This window comes from Pseudocercospora fijiensis (genome assembly GCF_000340215.1).
Source record: "Pseudocercospora fijiensis CIRAD86 unplaced genomic scaffold MYCFIscaffold_9, whole genome shotgun sequence".
Classification (NCBI taxonomy): domain Eukaryota; kingdom Fungi; phylum Ascomycota; class Dothideomycetes; order Mycosphaerellales; family Mycosphaerellaceae; genus Pseudocercospora; species Pseudocercospora fijiensis.
The window spans coordinates 180,377-197,960 of NW_006921540.1; the positions used below are offsets into that span (position 1 = coordinate 180,377).

At 52.8% G+C, this 17,584-nt stretch overlaps 6 protein-coding genes across 6 annotated transcripts in view; 3 read left to right on the top strand and 3 right to left on the bottom strand.

The window, feature by feature from the left end:
* Window positions 1–719: 719 nt before the first annotated feature.
* On the bottom strand, window positions 720–3,269 carry MYCFIDRAFT_190600 (glycosyltransferase family 4 protein; the record flags this gene model as incomplete). Its single annotated transcript, XM_007932463.1, has 3 exons — window positions 720–773; window positions 1,860–3,013; window positions 3,092–3,269. 3 exons carry the CDS (start codon window positions 3,267–3,269, stop codon window positions 720–722), a joined length of 1,386 nt encoding a protein of 461 aa, XP_007930654.1.
* A 402-nt stretch (window positions 3,270–3,671) lies between these two features.
* MYCFIDRAFT_36696 (uncharacterized protein) lies at window positions 3,672–6,047 on the bottom strand (the record flags this gene model as incomplete). Its single annotated transcript, XM_007932301.1, has 1 exon — window positions 3,672–6,047. One exon carries the CDS (start codon window positions 6,045–6,047, stop codon window positions 3,672–3,674), a length of 2,376 nt encoding a protein of 791 aa, XP_007930492.1.
* A 655-nt stretch (window positions 6,048–6,702) lies between these two features.
* MYCFIDRAFT_107799 (uncharacterized protein) lies at window positions 6,703–8,894 on the bottom strand (the record flags this gene model as incomplete). Its single annotated transcript, XM_007932464.1, has 3 exons — window positions 6,703–6,825; window positions 6,904–7,231; window positions 7,282–8,894. Coding segments are annotated over 3 exons (2,064 nt in total), but the record flags the coding sequence as incomplete, so codon positions are not given.
* A 1,910-nt stretch (window positions 8,895–10,804) lies between these two features.
* Window positions 10,805–12,555, top strand: MYCFIDRAFT_144316 (uncharacterized protein; the record flags this gene model as incomplete). The annotated part of the gene is made up of 5 exons (XM_007932465.1): window positions 10,805–10,931; window positions 11,059–11,676; window positions 11,739–12,028; window positions 12,128–12,249; window positions 12,300–12,555. Coding segments are annotated over 5 exons (1,413 nt in total), but the record flags the coding sequence as incomplete, so codon positions are not given.
* A 169-nt stretch (window positions 12,556–12,724) lies between these two features.
* MYCFIDRAFT_167666 (uncharacterized protein) lies at window positions 12,725–16,107 on the top strand. The gene has a single exon (XM_007932466.1). It carries the CDS (start codon window positions 12,921–12,923, stop codon window positions 15,978–15,980), a length of 3,060 nt encoding a protein of 1,019 aa, XP_007930657.1. The 5' UTR covers window positions 12,725–12,920; the 3' UTR covers window positions 15,981–16,107.
* Window positions 16,108–16,561: 454 nt separating this feature from the next.
* The window catches only part of MYCFIDRAFT_144098 (uncharacterized protein), a gene marked incomplete at both ends in the record, with an annotated part of 3,072 nt that continues 2,049 nt past the window's right edge, over window positions 16,562–17,584 (top strand). The window contains one exon of the mRNA XM_007932467.1: window positions 16,562–17,556. Within this exon, the coding sequence (XP_007930658.1) occupies window positions 16,562–17,556 (995 nt within the window). The remainder of the gene's footprint in view (window positions 17,557–17,584) is intronic.

The following is a 17,584-nucleotide window of genomic DNA, read 5'->3' on the forward strand; positions in this document are numbered from 1 at the left end:
TATCGGTGTGCTTGTCCATGGCCCATGTGCCACGTTGGGCACTCCACCGATAGCGAGCTGGCCGGCAGCTTGGGAGTCTTGCGATTCCGTCCTCTTTAAAAAGGCATATCCGAACATGGGCTTCACTCCCGCTTGTTCGACGGCATTGAAGATGAATGGGTTGTAGTTCTTCACTCCGGTGATCTTCCGATTATCTTTCGAGGGATCAGTGCCAGGATATTCGCTGGTCAACGCGGGGAAGGCCCAGCCCATCAAGCCACTGGTCGAGTTGTCGCCCATCCAGAATCCACAGTTCACGAGTGCAGCCTCTTGCATGGGCACAGTAACACCGCCAACAGTGACTGTCTCATAGCCCAGTGAACCAAGCACAAATTCGCCATTGCCATATGTGAGGTTAAAGTTAACATTGGGTATCGTTCCACCGCTGAATCCGGAGTCGCATGTCTGCCCTATGCTACATATGTAGGCAGGTCTAAGCAAAGCCAACCCATGATGTCAGCTGCTCGAACTCTCAAGTGAAGCTCTAGATTGGGTTTCCTGGCAAGGAGGGGCATCGAGTGTGGCAGCCACGACTTACAAACGCTTCTTATCTGGACCAACGCACACAAACCCTTTCGCCACGAGCCACATGTCGCTTGAACCAGTGTCAAAGATGAGCGTGTGGTCCTCACGGCCGAACTTTATGTCCACGCCATATCCAGCTCCGAGCAAACGAGACTTCAACGCTGCAGGCGATGCTCCCGAGATTTGCGTTTGGCGCTCAACAGATAATACTAATACAGATGTCAGTGATGGGTTTCCGCCCCTGTGACTTTGGTTCCAAGTACATCTTGAGCTTGGAGCAGTTCCGGAAATTTGTCGCAGCGCGAGCACATGTTGTGCAATTTCAAGTCCCGCAGCGGCATCTGCCTCACGAGATATGTGCCGTAGAGTCGGAGATCCTGTAGTAATCTGAGCGATACTCGCTACCGCAAGCAGAAAGAAAGCAAATTGACCCATGATGCAGAAAGGATGTCGAGACGAATGTTGGAGGCATTCTAGATATTAGTAAAGCTACGAGGTGAGTGTTATCGGCTCCTAGCAATGAATGACGACCTGACAGAACATGCGGAGCATCACTTCTCGAGACTTGTTCCCAGATCGAGAAGGACTTTCGGGGTGGACTTTGGCTTTCATGATTGTGACGAGCATGCGCAACAGTGCAGGAACGTGGCAGCAACAGTTTGCAGAATATGGCCAAAGCTTCATGCTCGGAGGTGTATCAAGCAAGCGATGAACAGCTCCGGGTCTCATATCAGGTGCATGCTTGCAAGACTCATGGCTTTGAAGCTGCAATGCGCCAGTAGAAAATCGTTTAGCAACATCTCGAGTGGCTGGTGCTTCTCGTGAGCTTGGCGAGCGGCAGTTTGAAAGTCGTCCAAGGCATTCGGCAGGTCTTTGTCCGAAGAAAGATGACTCGCCCGTCAGGCAAACTGCTGTCGAAGAGGTCTGTGCAAATAGACTTCCTTGCCTCGTGCTGTCATGTGTCGGTGGCGACAGCCGACGGCACTTACGAACCATGTGGTTTGCCCTGAGCTTAAAATGCAGCCCCGCAAGACACTGGCTCCAAGCGAAGTATTCCCGCCAGTGACCAGCACTTGGCCGGCTGTTTTCGCATCATTGTTGCTCCCATGGGTCATGGAGATCCCAAATGTAACGGCGAATTGCATGTGTACTCAAAGCTCTAGTCGAGCGGTGGTCTGCGCCATGTCGGCCAGTTGTCTGCCAGTGCTTGGGTCGGGCAGCAAGAACAGCGTGAGTCTCATCATGGCGTAGCCTACGACGACAGCCATCACAGCGGTGAGAAGTGCAAAGAGAACCCAGTCCGGCGTCATCTTTGGCCGCGGCGCTGTGCTTCGTGCTAGTTGCTCAACTTCCTGGTCGAATGCCTGGGCCATCTTAGTCTGACTGAACTCCGCTAATACACGCGATCGTCCGCTTTCGCCCATCTTTTTGAGTCTGTCGGCACTTGCTGGTATCAATGGCTTGCGCATCACCGCGGTCCATTCTTCGACCTTATCAGGCCTGCAAAGCCAGCCAGTGCGATCGTGATATATGGTTTCCAGAGGTCCTCCAGTGTTGGTTGCCAGCACGGGCACTCCGGCGAGCATCGCTTCCAGCGGCACGATGCCAAAGTGCTCATTGGTGGGGGTGTACACCAAGAGTCCAGCGGTTTGCAGAAGCCGCGTCTTCCATTCATTTGGTATAGAAAGGAGGAACAGTAGGTCCACATCAGCGGCAGCAAGATCTGTCAATGCTGTATCTTTCGGTCTGAATGTTGCATGCGTCAATTTCAGTGAATCTGAAAGCTCTTGGAGCTGTTTATGACATTGCGCATTCTCGGCATTGCGCGGATCGTAGCCCCCAGCGATGACGAGTTTCGCTTTGCTTCGCTCGGAAGGCGACAGTCCCGCGTATGCTTTGATGGCAAGATCCAAGTTCTTTTTGCCCTCGAAGCGATTGATGCTGAGAAGAAGTGTTTTGGTTGGCCAGATGTCGGATGCGCTGTCAGTTGGCGCATTTTGGCTGGTATCGACGCATGGGTAAACGACCTTTAGATCGCGCGCCTTCATAGCCGGGAAAGCAGATCTGAAGACACTTCTCGTATACTTGCTGTTGACTACAATGCTGTCGGAACAACCCGTGCTCCATCCTTCGATGGCATCGAAAGGAATGCGGTATAATCGCTTCACATGCTTGCGTAGGCCGGGTTCATCCTTGACCAGTCGCAGATCGGGGTAGTGACCGTAGAACAGAATCTTCGCTCTCGGGTAAAGCAGGCGGAAGAAGGGTATGCAGGCGCTGAGCTGGTCAACGATGATGACATCCGGCTCCAACTGCTTGAGCTCCGAGGACGCGAGTGCTGTGCTTGCCACGAGCGACAGCTGTCGAAGGATTGCACACAAGATGCTGAAGCGTCCGCCAAGAGAAGGAGGAAACATTGCATCTCCACGAACTCGTACGTCAAGCGTGCCTTGGGTTGTGTCTCAGCCTTGTCCTCGTAGCATCCTCGGCCGCAGCATGGCATGAAATGCTCTGTATCACAACATACCGTCTCTTGCCTCCTCAAAGCAGTGTCCCGGATCGCAGTAGGACGTTAAGATGGTGACATGGTGCCCCAAGTTCTGCAGGCCGACTGCTGCATCGATCACCAAGCGCTCGGCGCCTCCAATGCCCAGGTCTGGATGCACGAAGACGATTCTTCGCGGAGTGCATGTCTTGCGGGACATTTGCGAGGGGGTGTGGGTGTGGGTGTGGGTGTGGGCGAGGGGGCACTGAGTTGTATACAGCGAGCCTTGGGCAGGGCTCCGGTAGGTATCCCTATGGTGCAGAGCTCCGATAGCGACGTTGTTGTATATAGAAGCAATTATTGACGCGAAGAAGTCTATACCGTAGCATCGTCTAGCAAATTGAAGCTTTCGGCTGAGAATAGCACTAAGTTTTAGCGACTGAACCCCCTGCCAGTCTGAGAACGTGCGAACCATCAGACCCTTGGATCATAGTACCGATCGCTTGGAACAGTATCGCATGGCGACTAGCATACATATTCTAAAGATTATCCTGTCTTAGGAACAAGCAACAATTTCCGCTAATGTGCTCACATTTATCCATTTATCTATCTATTAATTACTTCACAACTTCTCCCTTCCCCCCACCCCTAACCTCCTCCTCCTACTCCTCCTAGTACTCTCCCCAACCCCCTCCCCAGCCGCAGTCTCCCAAAGCCCCATACCAATCAACCCCACAACTCCGAGAACCCTCCTACTAACACTCCCCCCCTCCTTCTTCCCCCGATAATCACGACGACAAAGATTAATCCTCTCAACAAACCCCCACAGCCTCCCCTTAGTCTCTACCCCCTCAGCCGGCAACCACTCGGGATCCAACCTCACGCGTTGAGGAGAATTCTGAACCTTGGTAGGACGGGTGACGATCAAAATCCCTTCTTCCTCGAAACGAGCGAAAGCGTTTTTCAGCGCTTCTTTGTTGACGGCTTCGTAGTAGCCCAGGTCGCCGCGGTGGTATAAGGTTTTGCCGAGGAGTTGGGCTTTGTCTTGGACTGTTTTCAGGTCGAGCCAGGATTCTGTCGAGGATTGGGTGGGTGGGGGGCGGAGCATGAAGAGGCTGATGGCGCCGAGCCAGGAGGCTTCGATGAAGGGCCAGATGAGGTAGCAGTAGAAGTCGAAGTTTTCCATGTCGAGGTCTTTTTCGGCTGGGCTGATTGTGACGAAGGCGATCTTGCCGGTGTGGTCTTGCATGGTTGTGAGGACGTTGTCTTTGACGAGGCCCTGGAGAGTGGTTTGTAGATTCTCTTCGAGCGGTGAGGTGGGGAAGATGAATTCTTCTCTGAAGAGTTGGGAGAGGAAGAAGACATAGTCGTAGAGGTGTTGATATGATATTCGTGAATCGCCGCCGAGCTTGACGACAGTGTACATGGCTGCACACACCAAGGCCTGTGAGATGAAGAGATGGATGGTCATGTTTCTGTAGAAGCTGAGCTGGAAGCGGTCCTCGGCGTAGTACATCTCTTCGGGTAGATCTTCCACTCTGCCAACGAGGTTCGGCCCCAGAACACCCAGAGCTTTGTCAACGACTGCTTCGACGGTGTCTTCTGCGAAATGAGCAACACGGCCGCCTTGTGCTCTGACACGCAGACTTAGCCAGATCACTCGCTTCATGAGCTCTTTACGGCCAACACTCCTTCCAGATAAGGTCAGGAGGACAGTGCCAACCAAAGCTGTCGGCATCACCACGGACACATCGTTGATTTCTGATAAAACCCTGTACCCGAAAGTTGTCAGTAGTCGTCGCTTCGTGGCCGCATCATACATGACTTCAGTGCTCAGACTTTGCCGGCTCCTCTGCTCATTGATAAACTCTCTCAAACTCCAAGGTTTCTGAAATCTGACATCGACCCGTCCGAGCTTGAGCGACAAAACATTCGACGCAGACAAGAACTGCGAGAGATCCTCCTTCTTCTTCGGCTGCCCCAAAAGCTCGCTGATGTATGAATCCACCTCGATAACTTTATCATACTGCGTCGACACCGGACAGATGAGAGCGTCCTCTACCCGTCCACTGAGCACGCTGTCCAGTATAAAGCTCAGAATCCCAAACTTCGGCTGCAACAACTTTCCCGTCCTCGACCTCCCGCCTTCGACAAAACACTCAAAATTGAACCCATTCTCCAGAAGCGTGTCGATATAACTCTGCACCAAAGTCGTGTACAACTGATCATCACCAAAACTCCTGCGAATCCACATCGCCCCAGCATGCTGCAAGAAAGGGCCGACGAGTGGAAAATTCAAATTATCCCCCGCAACAACCGTCGGCAAAGCCAGTCCCAAGCGATAACATATCAACTGCAACGAGACATAATCGACATGACTCCTGTGACACGGCAGGAACACAATACTCTGTCTCTTCCTCTCCGCCTCTTTCGCGACTTCCCTCAAATGCAAAACCTCCTGACTCGAAACATGGATTCCCTGATGATACGCTCGCGTAATCAATTGCGTGGCAAGATAATACGCGCCACGAATGAACGTCCGAGATTCCATTTTACAAATCATATTATCCGTCCATTCGTCCGCGACATCTTTCAGCTGTTCCTCCAATTCTTTCCTCCTCTGAGCGCGTCGGAATCTCTGGGAATCCTCTTCACCCTGCAGACCTGTAGCGCCCAGAAGACCTTCATGTAACTCGACTTCCACTCTCTTTTTCGCCAGATCTCGAATTCGTTGTTGAAGCATGGGTTGCTTCAGGACTTTGCTCTTCATGTTTTCGCTGAAGCCGGAGTAGAAGATGTCGGGTCCGATGACCTTGTCGTAGGATCGCCATGCTGTGCCCAGAACGTGGAGGCCGAGTTCTTGGAGGGCGTTGAGAGGTGATTCTCGGAATTTGGCGTAGGGTTCGAGGAGTTCTTCTTCTTTATCCGAGACGATTTTGAGCGTGTCGCCGACGATTGCAATGTCTGCAAAGCCATCGCTGTTGTTGGAGGAAGACATGGTTCCGGCAGTAGGAGGGTGGGTTGAATTCTTGGTTCCGGAGAATGGGCCCAAACCATCCTTGTGCCGAGAGGAGTCTGATTGAGGTGCAAGGAGACGATTCTATGAGCCTACCATGCTGCGACATACACAGAATCAAATGATGATGATCGTCTGGTTGAGGGACAAGCAGCATGCGGCAGAGGTGGGTAGTTGGTACCTGGTTGTGTGGAGGATCTGCATCGAGGATGGGCACAGAGATGCCTCGGCAAATCTGGCTCGGTCAAGATCGAGCCCTACTATTCTACAGCATTCAAGCGTTTGGAAAATGGCATTGTAATTATTCATACACCAAAAAGCATCACAAAACCTCCATTATGTCTAAAAAAGACTGGCCCGCCATGCCTGCCTTCGTAAACAGTACAGTGGGTATCTCTGGCTGAAGTGAAAGTCCTGTTAACGCCCTTCTCTATCATGCCAAAGAGATCCATCCAAGCCGCGTATTAATAATACAATCACAATTCGTAAACATTTGCTTCCCTGCTCGTTCATCCAAGGGCTGCCAGCCCAATCCTTAGTCCGCTCGGCCACTCGCTGGTGGCATTTGTATACTTGCGTGTGTGAAATGCTAGTTGTAATATAGTGGTTGGCCCTGCGGGTTGCCAAACGCATTGGTTTGCATGGCCTGGTTTGGTGCCACGTAGAAATTCTGGTATGGGTGCTGTGGCAAGTTGAAGTCTGCCTTGGCATAAAGGGGATTAGGTATTCCAGAAGGTATGCGCTGCTTCGCTGGTTGCGACTGCGAGGCCTGACGGGGCCGTGGTGGCGGCGGTGTTGGGTGCATCGTCTGCGTTGGCGATGTCTGCTGATGCATCACGGCCATGCTCTGCTGCTGGTTGAAGTCGAAGTTTTGTTGCATCGACAACGAGTGTGCTCGTTGAGCTTGCTCCTGCATCTGCCTTTGGTGTGCCTCCTGAGCTTCTCGTGCTTGTCTAGCAGCTGTGTGAGTCTGGGCCATTTGCTGCGGAGAAGGCTCCTCATTCCAGCCCCATTTCTCCTTCAGCTCCTTATACACGAATCCTATCCTCCAGCCAGTCTCCTTATTGATCCTCTCGAAGACCGCCAAGACTTCTTCTTGCTCTTTGCGGTCAGTTAGACACTCCGCAGCATGAGCCAAGGAGCGGATGGCAACAGAAGCAACGCCGCTGTGCACGGGTCAGTATTTGGGAGCTTGATATTCGAAAATTACACTTACCGATCTTTGACGTGTGCAACAATTCCACATATCATCTGCGAGTGTTGCTTCTGCATGTCGAACATCTCCGGGTTGTCCAAAGCATAGTAAGGATGGATCTGTGCCATCAACAGCATAGCTGTGTGATAGAAAAGGCGAGCGACGATGGTGCTTCGCTTAACGAGCCAGACCTCTGGAAAGACTGACTTCGAGCTGGTCTGGTACGGGTAGAGGTACGCCATGGGATGCATCGTCCTAGGAATGCCATCGTTCCACGCACTGCACATCGCCTTCAGTCGACTCCACTGTTCGTGTCTCTGCTGCATTTTCACCTGCTGGTCTCGAGCATCCGGCTCTTGTGTACGTGGCATTGTCGCGCGGAAGTTGCACACTTTGGCAACGATGTACAGCATCCTGTGAGTCCACACTTCCTCGCGTCCATTGTGAAGCTCGCGCGAAAAGTCCATATCTACGCCCCACTCGTCTGGGTCCCACGCGACCTGCCAATTGAAGTGCAAACACGATAGCACTTCCAGACCCACATTCAGCCAGAAACAAGCCGCTCCGATGCCTTGAGCTCGGGCATTCCACCCGCATTCCTTGATGAGGGCGCGGGCTCCAGCGATGTGGTTCATGCGTTGAAGTGCACGCTCAGACATGATCTCGTAGACATTCAGAATGACGGCTGTGGTTGCGCACACCACAGTGTCTCGATTTGGATTTTGAAGATTCTTCAGCAGATATCGCGTCGCTGTATCGTAATAATGCAAAGCCTTCTCCTCCGTATAGACCGGGTTCACCAGTGTTAGATGTCTGGCTCCACAGGCAAGAAATGCATTCAGCAGCATCGGCTCCGACAGGGAGTGAAAGGGGAGGAGACGAGAAAAGTGCTTCTGAGAGTCCATGCTGTCCATCCAGAGACCGACCTCCTCCACAAAGACTTGCATAAATAGAGTTTCTTCCTGATTGTTGAGATACTCCTTTTTATCCTTGTCTGGATCTAGAGTGTCAGCATCAAAAGTTGCGAAACTGTTGACGGAACCCGGATGCACACCTGTGTCATTGCTGAAATGTGAGTGGGTGGTGGAACCAGAGTTGGGTGGAGCTTGATGCTGGAAGTGATTCGGCTCCAGATGTTTGCTGTGAGGATCAAACATGTTGTTCATGTTGGACTGAGCAGGATTGGGGTCGGGATATGTGTCTGGAAGCATGCCTTGGATTGGTGGTAGAGGCTGAGCCTGATGCTGAGTCTGAGCCTGAGCCTGAGCCTGAGCCATCGGGGCCACCTGTGCGGCAGTGGGGGGGAACTCGAAAGCAATCGCAGAATCCAATGGCCGGTTTGCTTGCGATTCCTGTTGCTCCAGCTTTTTGTATCGCTGTGCTCCGCCAACATACTCGCTTGCGATCTCGCGAGACTCGTCCATAAACTCGACCTTCCATTCAGACGTGCCCCACGATGTGACATACGTTGGCGGTCTGTCTGTCCAGGTGTCGATGAAGTTGAGGCGAATACCTCGTTTACATTGCCTATTGCTCTTCTTGCAATTATTGCATGTTGGCATACCCTCATCGCACTTCAAATGGCGCTCTCGACAGGTCAGACATCCTGTCCTGACTCGCTTCGGCTTGGACGCGCCTTCGCCTTCCTTATCGCCGTCGCCATTGGGCAGTGCAGCAGGTTTGGTGTCTTCACGCGGACCAACCCTCTTGACCTTCTTCACCGGCTTCGTGCCTGACGGATTGGGCGGAGTCTTGCGCTTTTGGCCCGCGACGTTGTTGGGAGGCAGGGTCATCGAGGGGTGGGCCGCAGTGGGCGACATGTCGGCATTGTCGAAGGCGCCATAGGAGTTGTCATAACCGGGCAGGTACGACGTAGTCATTGGCCCGGAGGCCGTTTACGGCGCGTCGCTCGGAACCGAATTCGCTGCAGCGCATGCGCGTTGGAGTCGAGCCTGAGACACGGCCACGGCCACGGCCACGGCCACTCGTGCACGCAATAATGCGATGCGATGCGCTGCGATAGCGATGCGCCGTCGGGGGGAAAATGTCAGAGAAGCAGGGAACGTGCTTCGTAGGTTTAGGGGCGGAGCTGCAGCATGCACTCAATTCCCAATTCCCAAAACACCACGCTAGCTGCTGTCGACAGTGATGGTCGCGCCGGAGGAATGCGGTGCAACGGAGTGCCAGCGCGACTATGCCGATGCCGATGCAGCTGCTGAACGTACAGTACTGTATGGAGATTGGAGAATTGTAGCCCTCCTCGCCGTGCGCGATGCTTGTTCGAAGTCGAAGTGGTGGGCTGGTCGAGGCAGTGCCGCAGTGGAGTGGAGTGGCAGTCTTGCTTTGTCTTATTCCGGCCTGTGCGACCCTGACATCGTGTGCGGGCGCAGTCGACAACGGAAATGCTCCAGACAGCGGAGACAAGTGGCAGAGGTGATGACGATGGGGCGAATGAGGCAGTAATTGGCTGCGGTGTGATCAACCGTGATATCGCTGAGGTTTCGCAGCCGGCCTTGGATGCAATGCAGCATAGTACAGAGGAAGTGTGGCCTCGCAAACATGTCCTCGGCATTGCCTCTATAATACGGTATGCATCTTCGCGGGAGGGGGGATCGACAACCGACACGCCACTCATTCATATCACCGCTCCGCCCCCGCCCCCGCCTATTCTACTGCACTCCAGTAGATCTCCGCTGCATCTTCGCCTTGGCTGTACGAGCCGGCCATTATCCATTATCATATCCGCAAGCGATGATTGGACCATCTCCATCTATCACGGCATGTCGCCTGCTATGGACAGTGACATGGCAGCAGCCATTTCCACAGCTCTCTCGGCTGGCTGACGCAAGACACGGCGCCGACTGCCATGGCGGCACATTAGTGCTGTAGTAGCAGTCGGCTCGGCTCGAAGCTCTCGAACGCCATCCGTGCAGAGACCGGCAGCCTGCCAAAACCTCCGTTCATCATCAAGCTGCTTCGCTTCACTACTATCCGGGGTTGCGTCAGCCACTTCACCCCTCGCCCTAAGCGAACAGCGGGGAGGAGTGTGTGACGGAACCCCGGATATGCTGTAAGGCTGTGCTTGTTTGTGGGCACGCGGCCGGGTTGTAACACGACTTAACATGGGGCTGAATCGATAATGTCCATCACGAATCGTGAGCCGGCCAATGACCGCGTTCTCACTCCCGCATCAGATAAAGAGTCCTTCGACCTCCCGACACACACTGCGAATGAATATGAGCTTCAAGAGGTTGCGCGACATGGCAGACGGGTGATATACGAAGGCAGTGAGGATGCTGCCGGTGGTGCTGAGAAGAGCGACGAAGATGAGGACAAGGAAGACGATGATGATGTCGACAATGATCTTTTGGCGCAAGGTAAGTGGACCAGACGGGACAAAGAATAATTCTCTGAGGAAAGAGCGGCTTGCGCCCCACGTGTCAATGTGATAGCCTTGCTATGCTTGTCTCGTTCGCATGAGGAGAGCTGTGAGAGTTGACCCTGAAGTTGATAAGTCATAGGTAGGCAACCAAGTAGAGCCTCAAGCGCTCATTCTTTTGAGCTATGTACGCCAGACGAAGAGAAGGCTGTCATTCGCAAGCTGGATCTGAAAATGGCATTATATGTGGCATTTCTGTATATGATGTCTTTCCTCGACCGAAGCAATCTTGGTATGTACATCATCCTCCCATTCTATAGCATTCAGCTCAAGGGCGAAGAGAAAATCTTGGCTTCGTTGTCACAGCCTCAGCTGCTGAAAAGTAGTGCATTTCGAACACGCACTGATTTCACACGCAGGAAATGCGAACGTTGCAGGCTTGTCCGCAGACTTGAAGTTAACGGATGACCAGTTTCAATGGCTCATCACCGCCTTCTACATCGCCTACATTGCTTTCGAGTGGATGACACTCTGCTACAAGTTCTTTCGCCCACACGTTTTCATCAGCTGTTGCGTAGCGGCATGGGGCATAATTGCATCCCTACAATCACTCGTGTCCAACTTTAAATTTCTAATTGTGCTGCGCATATTTCTTGGCATCGGCGAAGCAGCATTCACGGGCATTCCATTCTACCTCTCGTTCTTCTACAAGCGGGAGGAGCTGGCTTTCCGGACGGGCATTTTCATCGCAGCAGCGCCTCTAGCGACATCTTTTGCCAGCGGCTTGGCTTGGATCATTGTCAAGTTTGGCGACTTGCTACCTATAGCGAACTGGAGGCTCATTTTCTTGGTCGAAGGCTTTCCTGCATGCATTGTGGCGGTCTGGACGTATTACTGGCTTCCTGACTCGCCTGGTCAAGCACGCTGGCTCAATTCTCGAGAACGGAAGATTGCTAGGCTCCGCAAGCGTAAGGAGACTCGCATTGATGCAAGAGTGGGCGGACTGGCTACTCGACATGAGCAAGTCTTCAGATGGGGTAAGTGACTGAAGATGTACAGTTTCAATGTGAATGCGCTTGTTGACGATCCGCAGACCAAGTCAAACAGACCCTAATCGACCCGAAAGCATACGTCACTGCCAGCATGTTCTTCTGCGTGAATGTAGGCTTCGGCAGCGTTCCTATCTTTCTGCCCGTAATTTTGAAAGACGCAGGCTACAGTCGAGTGGCAGCGGAAGGTCTCTCTGCAATTCCTATGCTCACGGCGTTCGTCGTCGTCCTTCTCACAGCTTGGCTCTCGGATCGGCATCGAAACCGCAGCATCCCGTTAATTGCCCATGCGCTGCTAGCTGCAAGTGGATATCTATTTCTGGCCATTGCTGGACCACACGTAAGCGAACTCCCACCTCACCCAGGCAGTACCAGCTCAAATCGAAAAACACTGCTCACAATGTCCTCGAATCACATCTCGCTAACCTTTGTCCTCCAGGTCCGACACCTCCTGCGCTACCTCGCCTTCTTCCCCATCTGCGCGGGTCTATTCTCATGCGTGACTCTCATCGTCACATGGACCATCAACAACCAACCCTCCGACGAAGCCAAGGGCACCGGGTAAGAAAGCCAGAATTTCAAAGTTCTAGAACATTTGCTGATCATCACAGCATGGCTCTCATGCAGTACATCGGGCAATGCGGACCTATCCTTGGAACACGAGTATTTCGAGAAATCGACGCTCCATATTTTGTGAAAGGTATGCTGGTGGGAGGAGGGGCAATGTTCATGGTCAGCGCACTGGCGTTGGTGTTGCGGATCTACCTGAGCAGAGAGAATAGGGAAAGGAGACGTAAATGGCATGCGAAATTGGGGGAGAATGTGGATGGCGAGCAGGTTACGAAGGATTTTTGCTTTATTGTATAGCTGAAATATCGGACGAGGGAATAGTCTCTGCATTGCAGTTCTTGTGTGTGTGTGTGTGTGTGTTGCAGCGGAAGGTTTGGCCCGCCCCGCGTTGCCGAGACGAAGGTTCCAAACCTCACTGCCTCTTCATTGTTAATGCATTACATCAACATTGATACAGACGTCCTGACTCTCGAGCACAACTTGGAAGCTGCTCAGCTTTCGGATACCACAGCTGCACACGTGAGTATTGTGGTCGCAGACTGACGTGGCTGGGCGGGGCTAGGTGTCACAGCAGCACAAATACGACCAGCAGTCTGGTAAGCGAATCATGGTGCGTGGCAAGGCATGAATGCGCGCTGTCATCGAGCTTGCTATAGGCCATTATGGACCAAGGGCCGGTAGATGCTGGCCCCAGCGACAGTGACTATGGCAGCCGCCCGAGGTCATACTCGCCAGGACAAGACCGCCGCCCTTCCGCTTCCAGGCCGCGTGCAGGCTTCCGAAGCGATTCTCTGCGCAGGCTCAATCACAATCACACAGACAGCACAGACGATGAGGAGCGTTTCCGATACGTGAAATCTGGGAACCCGCATCGAAGAGGGAGCAGCGAGTCGGCACGGTCTCTGGCAGATCCACCTCTTTATCCCAGAATCGGCGCTACTGCACGTGAAGTTTCTGGAGAGGTCTGCGTCGACAATGACGACCATATGAAGGCACATCGCTCCGCGCAAGTCAAAGACGAGCTTTCTAGACCTCATCGAATGCACAAATTCATTTTGTACGAAACCAACTCCAGATACTGGATTACGGGTTCAGATATCACAGAAAAGTATTCCAGGCTTCTGCGCATCGACAGGAATAGCCCTCCTGGCCAGATCTCGCTTTTTGAGGATGAGACGGTGTATGACCGGAAGGAGCGGAACGATGTACTGCAGACCATACTCGAGGGGAACAAGTCCACAGGAGGCTTACGACAGAAGTTCGTCTTCTGGGGCGTTCTTGGATTCATTCGCTTTACCGAAGCATACTACATGCTGCTCATCACCAAGCGCAAGCAAGTGGCAATGATAGGCGGGCACTATGTGTATCAGGTCGAAGGCACCGAGCTTGTGCCCTTGACCACAGGCTCGAGCAATTCGTTTCTGCGCGATCGGAATCCAGAAGAAGCGCGCTTCCTGGGCATCCTCAACAATCTGGACTTGACCAGGTCATTCTATTACAGCTATTCATACGACATCACCCACTCGCTGCAGCGAAATATCACCCGTCAGCGCGAGGCCATGAATGCAGGCATCACCGTTCCCGCGCATGAGTACAACGGCATGTTCGTATGGAATCACCATTTGCTGAAGCCTGCAGTAGAGGCACTCAAGCATCCCTACGACTGGTGTCTGCCGATCATCCATGGCTTTCTGAATCAAGAAATGCTCAATATCTTTGGTCGGAGTGTCTACCTAACAATCATCGGTCGACGATCCAGATTCTTTGCTGGAGCACGCTTCTTAAAGCGAGGCGTGAACGACTCCGGCTACGTGGCGAACGACGTTGAGACAGAACAGATCGTTGCGGAGAAGCTGACTACTTCATTCCATGCTCCCGGGCCAACCCTCTTCTCCAATCCGACTTACACGTCTTACCTGCACCACAGAGGAAGCATCCCACTTTACTGGATCCAAGATAACAGTGGTGTAACTCCAAAACCCGCAATCGATATCAAACTGGCAGATCCCTTCTACCAGCCTGCAGCGCTGCATTTTGACCACCTCTTCCAAAGGTATGGCTGTCCAATCTACGTATTGAATCTGGTGAAGGCGAGAGAGAAGACACCAAGAGAGTCTAAGCTACTGTACGCCTTCAAAGACTGTGTCGATTACCTTAACCAGTCCTTGCCAGAGGACAAGAAGATTCAGTATAAGGCGTACGATATGGCTCGCGCTGCCAAAACCCGGAATAGCGATGTTATCGGTGGTCTTGAAGTCATTGCAAAAGACGTCCTTGGCCAGACTGGCTTTTTTCACAATGGTGATGGGAATCTGCAGGAGACGAAGGTCCAGAACGGCATCGCAAGAATTAATTGCATTGACTGCCTGGATCGTACGAACGCAGCCCAGTTCATCGTTGGGAAACACGCTTTCGCATTGCAACTGAAAGCTTTGGGAATCATTGTCAAGGATTCCGTTGATTACGACACTGATGCGGTCAATTTATTCACTGCAATGTTCCACGATCACGGAGACAACATCGCCATGCAATATGGAGGTTCTCACTTGGTGAACACGATGGCCACTTACCGCAAGCTGGGGCATTGGCAAAGCTCCTCGCGGGATATGGTGGAGAGCTTCAAGCGCTACTACCACAATTCTTTCCTAGACAGTCAACGGCAAGAAGCGTACAACCTGTTCCTTGGAAATTACATATGGGCAGCAGGACAGCCTATGCTATGGGACCTCTCGACTGACTACTATCTGCATCACAGCGATCCTAAAGCATGGTTGACACGCAACAGAAGGAATTACATCGAGTGGTATACGCCAGAGTATCTGGAGCCCAGGACGGTGCCACCTCGAATCTACAATCAGCGTGTTGCTACCGAGCTCGAGAAACGAGGCGTGGCTGCATTTGATGACTATTGGAGAGAGACATATCCTCCGTCGAGGATCTCGTCTCTCGACAAGACGTACTCTTCACGACTGATGGAAACCTACAACGAGCACTTCATTCCAGATAAAGCAAATTGCGCGAGCAAAAGTGATTTCAGTCCGTTTGTTCGGAGAGTGAACCCAAACAGACACGCCGACTCGCCCGAGAAAAGGACGCAGAGGAAAGGAGTCAAGATTGTGGATCCATCAGAGGAGAGCACAGAAAAGGCATCTCAGCTGTCGGAAAGACCTCCAACTGCGAACATGGAGGAACTTTCCAGCATTCTTCGCGAGACTGTGTACAAGGATATTCCAGTGTTGATGAAGGCACAAGCTACACCTACATCGGATACCTTTAGACCAGCAGACAAGGCGCAGATGCATCTGTGGACGCTGAACCAGTTCCACGTCCAGTCTCTAAATCCTCACGTGTCAAACGAAGAGGCATCGGAATACGCGCGATACATATCACACCCAACAAACATACCTCTTGTCACATCGACCGACTTGCCTTCAGATGCCAACATCGACTATGTTGAATATGTGAATGGGGCTGGTGCCAACGCGTTTGAAGACTTTGAGGACGAAGAGACATTCGGCCAAGGAGTCAGCGAAGAGGACTTGGAGCATTATTGGGACTACTTGGAAGAGAAACAAGACCCTCTGACAGTGACGGACGAGGATTTGCCGAAGAAGCGGTATAAGGCATATCGGCAGTGGCTCAAGGGGAAGAGTTTGTTCAAGCAGAGCAAAGTCGATCCGGAGTATAATGCGGAGGGAACGACGATGAGGGAGCAGACGTGACTGGGGATTTGAAGCGAGGCGCTGAGAGGGTGTCACTTTTGGAGAATAGAATTGCAAGATAGCGGTAGGGGTAGCGTTAGACATTTTGGAAGCCGCGAGGCATCAATTCAGGCACTCGAAATCCCTGCAGCCGCGACGCCGCAGGCTTAGGTCATCTCTCCGTCTCCCTCTCAAACACTGCAGCTCTCACTGCCTCACAACCCTCACACTCCGCCCGCCCACGCACAAACCACTGTCACACTCTCTCCATCTCCCATATCCATCACCACAACACCACTCTCCCTCGACCCGGCAAAACTTCGAGACGACTTGAGTGAGAACGACTGGCAGCGCAGCACAGCCCAGCACAGCGTAGCATAGCACCAGCGGCGTGTGCTGTTTGTGGTGGTGGTAGCAGTCACAGCTTGGAGTTGGGACACGGCGTAGGCACACTCACACCACCCACCACAAACACAAAATAACGACTCGCTCATATGAAGAGAAGGGCAGAGTCGCCGCCTATCAATACCCACCACACCGACTCACCCAACAAGAAGAGAAGCATGGCCGAGCCCCACGGCAGCAGCAACGGCGCTGCGAACATGGACCTCGACAACCCGGCCAAGGCTGCCGAGCAGCTGAAAAACGCCAGCGATGGCAACGGCGAGATCGATGAGAGCTTGTACAGTCGGCAGCTGTATGTGCTGGGCCACGAGGCCATGAAGCGCATGGGCAGCAGCAAGGTGCTCGTGGTTGGCTTGCGTGGGCTGGGCGTGGAGATTGCGAAGAATATTGCGTTGGCTGGTGTGAAGAGTCTGACGCTGTGGGATCCCAAGCCTGCGCGCATTCAAGACCTCTCCAGTCAATTCTTCCTGCATCCTGAAGACGTGGGCAAGCCGCGCGCTGAAGTGACGGCACCACGTGTTTCAGAGCTCAACCCATACACACCCGTCGACGTACATCCAGGCGGTCTGGATGATCTCGAAGAGCTGAAGCGATACCAAGTCGTCGTACTGACAGATACCAAACTGTCAGATCAGCTCAAGATTGCAGAGTTCTGCCACAACAACGGCATCTACATCGTCATCACCGACACGTTCGGTCTATTCGGATACATCTTTACGGACTTTGGCAAGAACTTCACTGTTGGCGATCCCACTGGCGAGAACCCACTGAGCGGCATTGTTGCAGGCATCGATGAGCAAGGCTTGGTATCGGCGTTGGACGAGACACGACACGGCTTAGAAGATGGCGATTTCGTTACCTTTTCAGAAGTGGAGGGCATTGAACAGCTGAACGATGGCACACCACGCAAGATTGCCGTCAAGGGCCCATACACCTTCCAGATCGAGCTTCCTGCCGGTGCTGGACAGTATCAGCGCGGTGGTCTATACCAGCAGGTCAAGATGCCCAAGATCTTGGACTTTGAGAGCCTCAGCACCCAGCTCACCAAGCCAGAGGCACTCATCTCGGACTTCGCCAAGTTCGATCGTCCAGCTCAATTGCACGTCGGTGTGCAAGCACTACATGCGTTTGCCGAGAAGACCGGCCATCTCCCACGACCACACAACGACACAGATGCTAAGGAGGTGTACGAGTTGCACAGGCATCTCTCAGAAGATGGA

Excerpts from the sequence above, each read along its gene's own strand:
- MYCFIDRAFT_167666 (XM_007932466.1), top strand. The coding sequence starts at position 12,921 with ATGGACCAAGGGCCGGTAGATGCTGGCCCCAGCGACAGTGACTATGGC.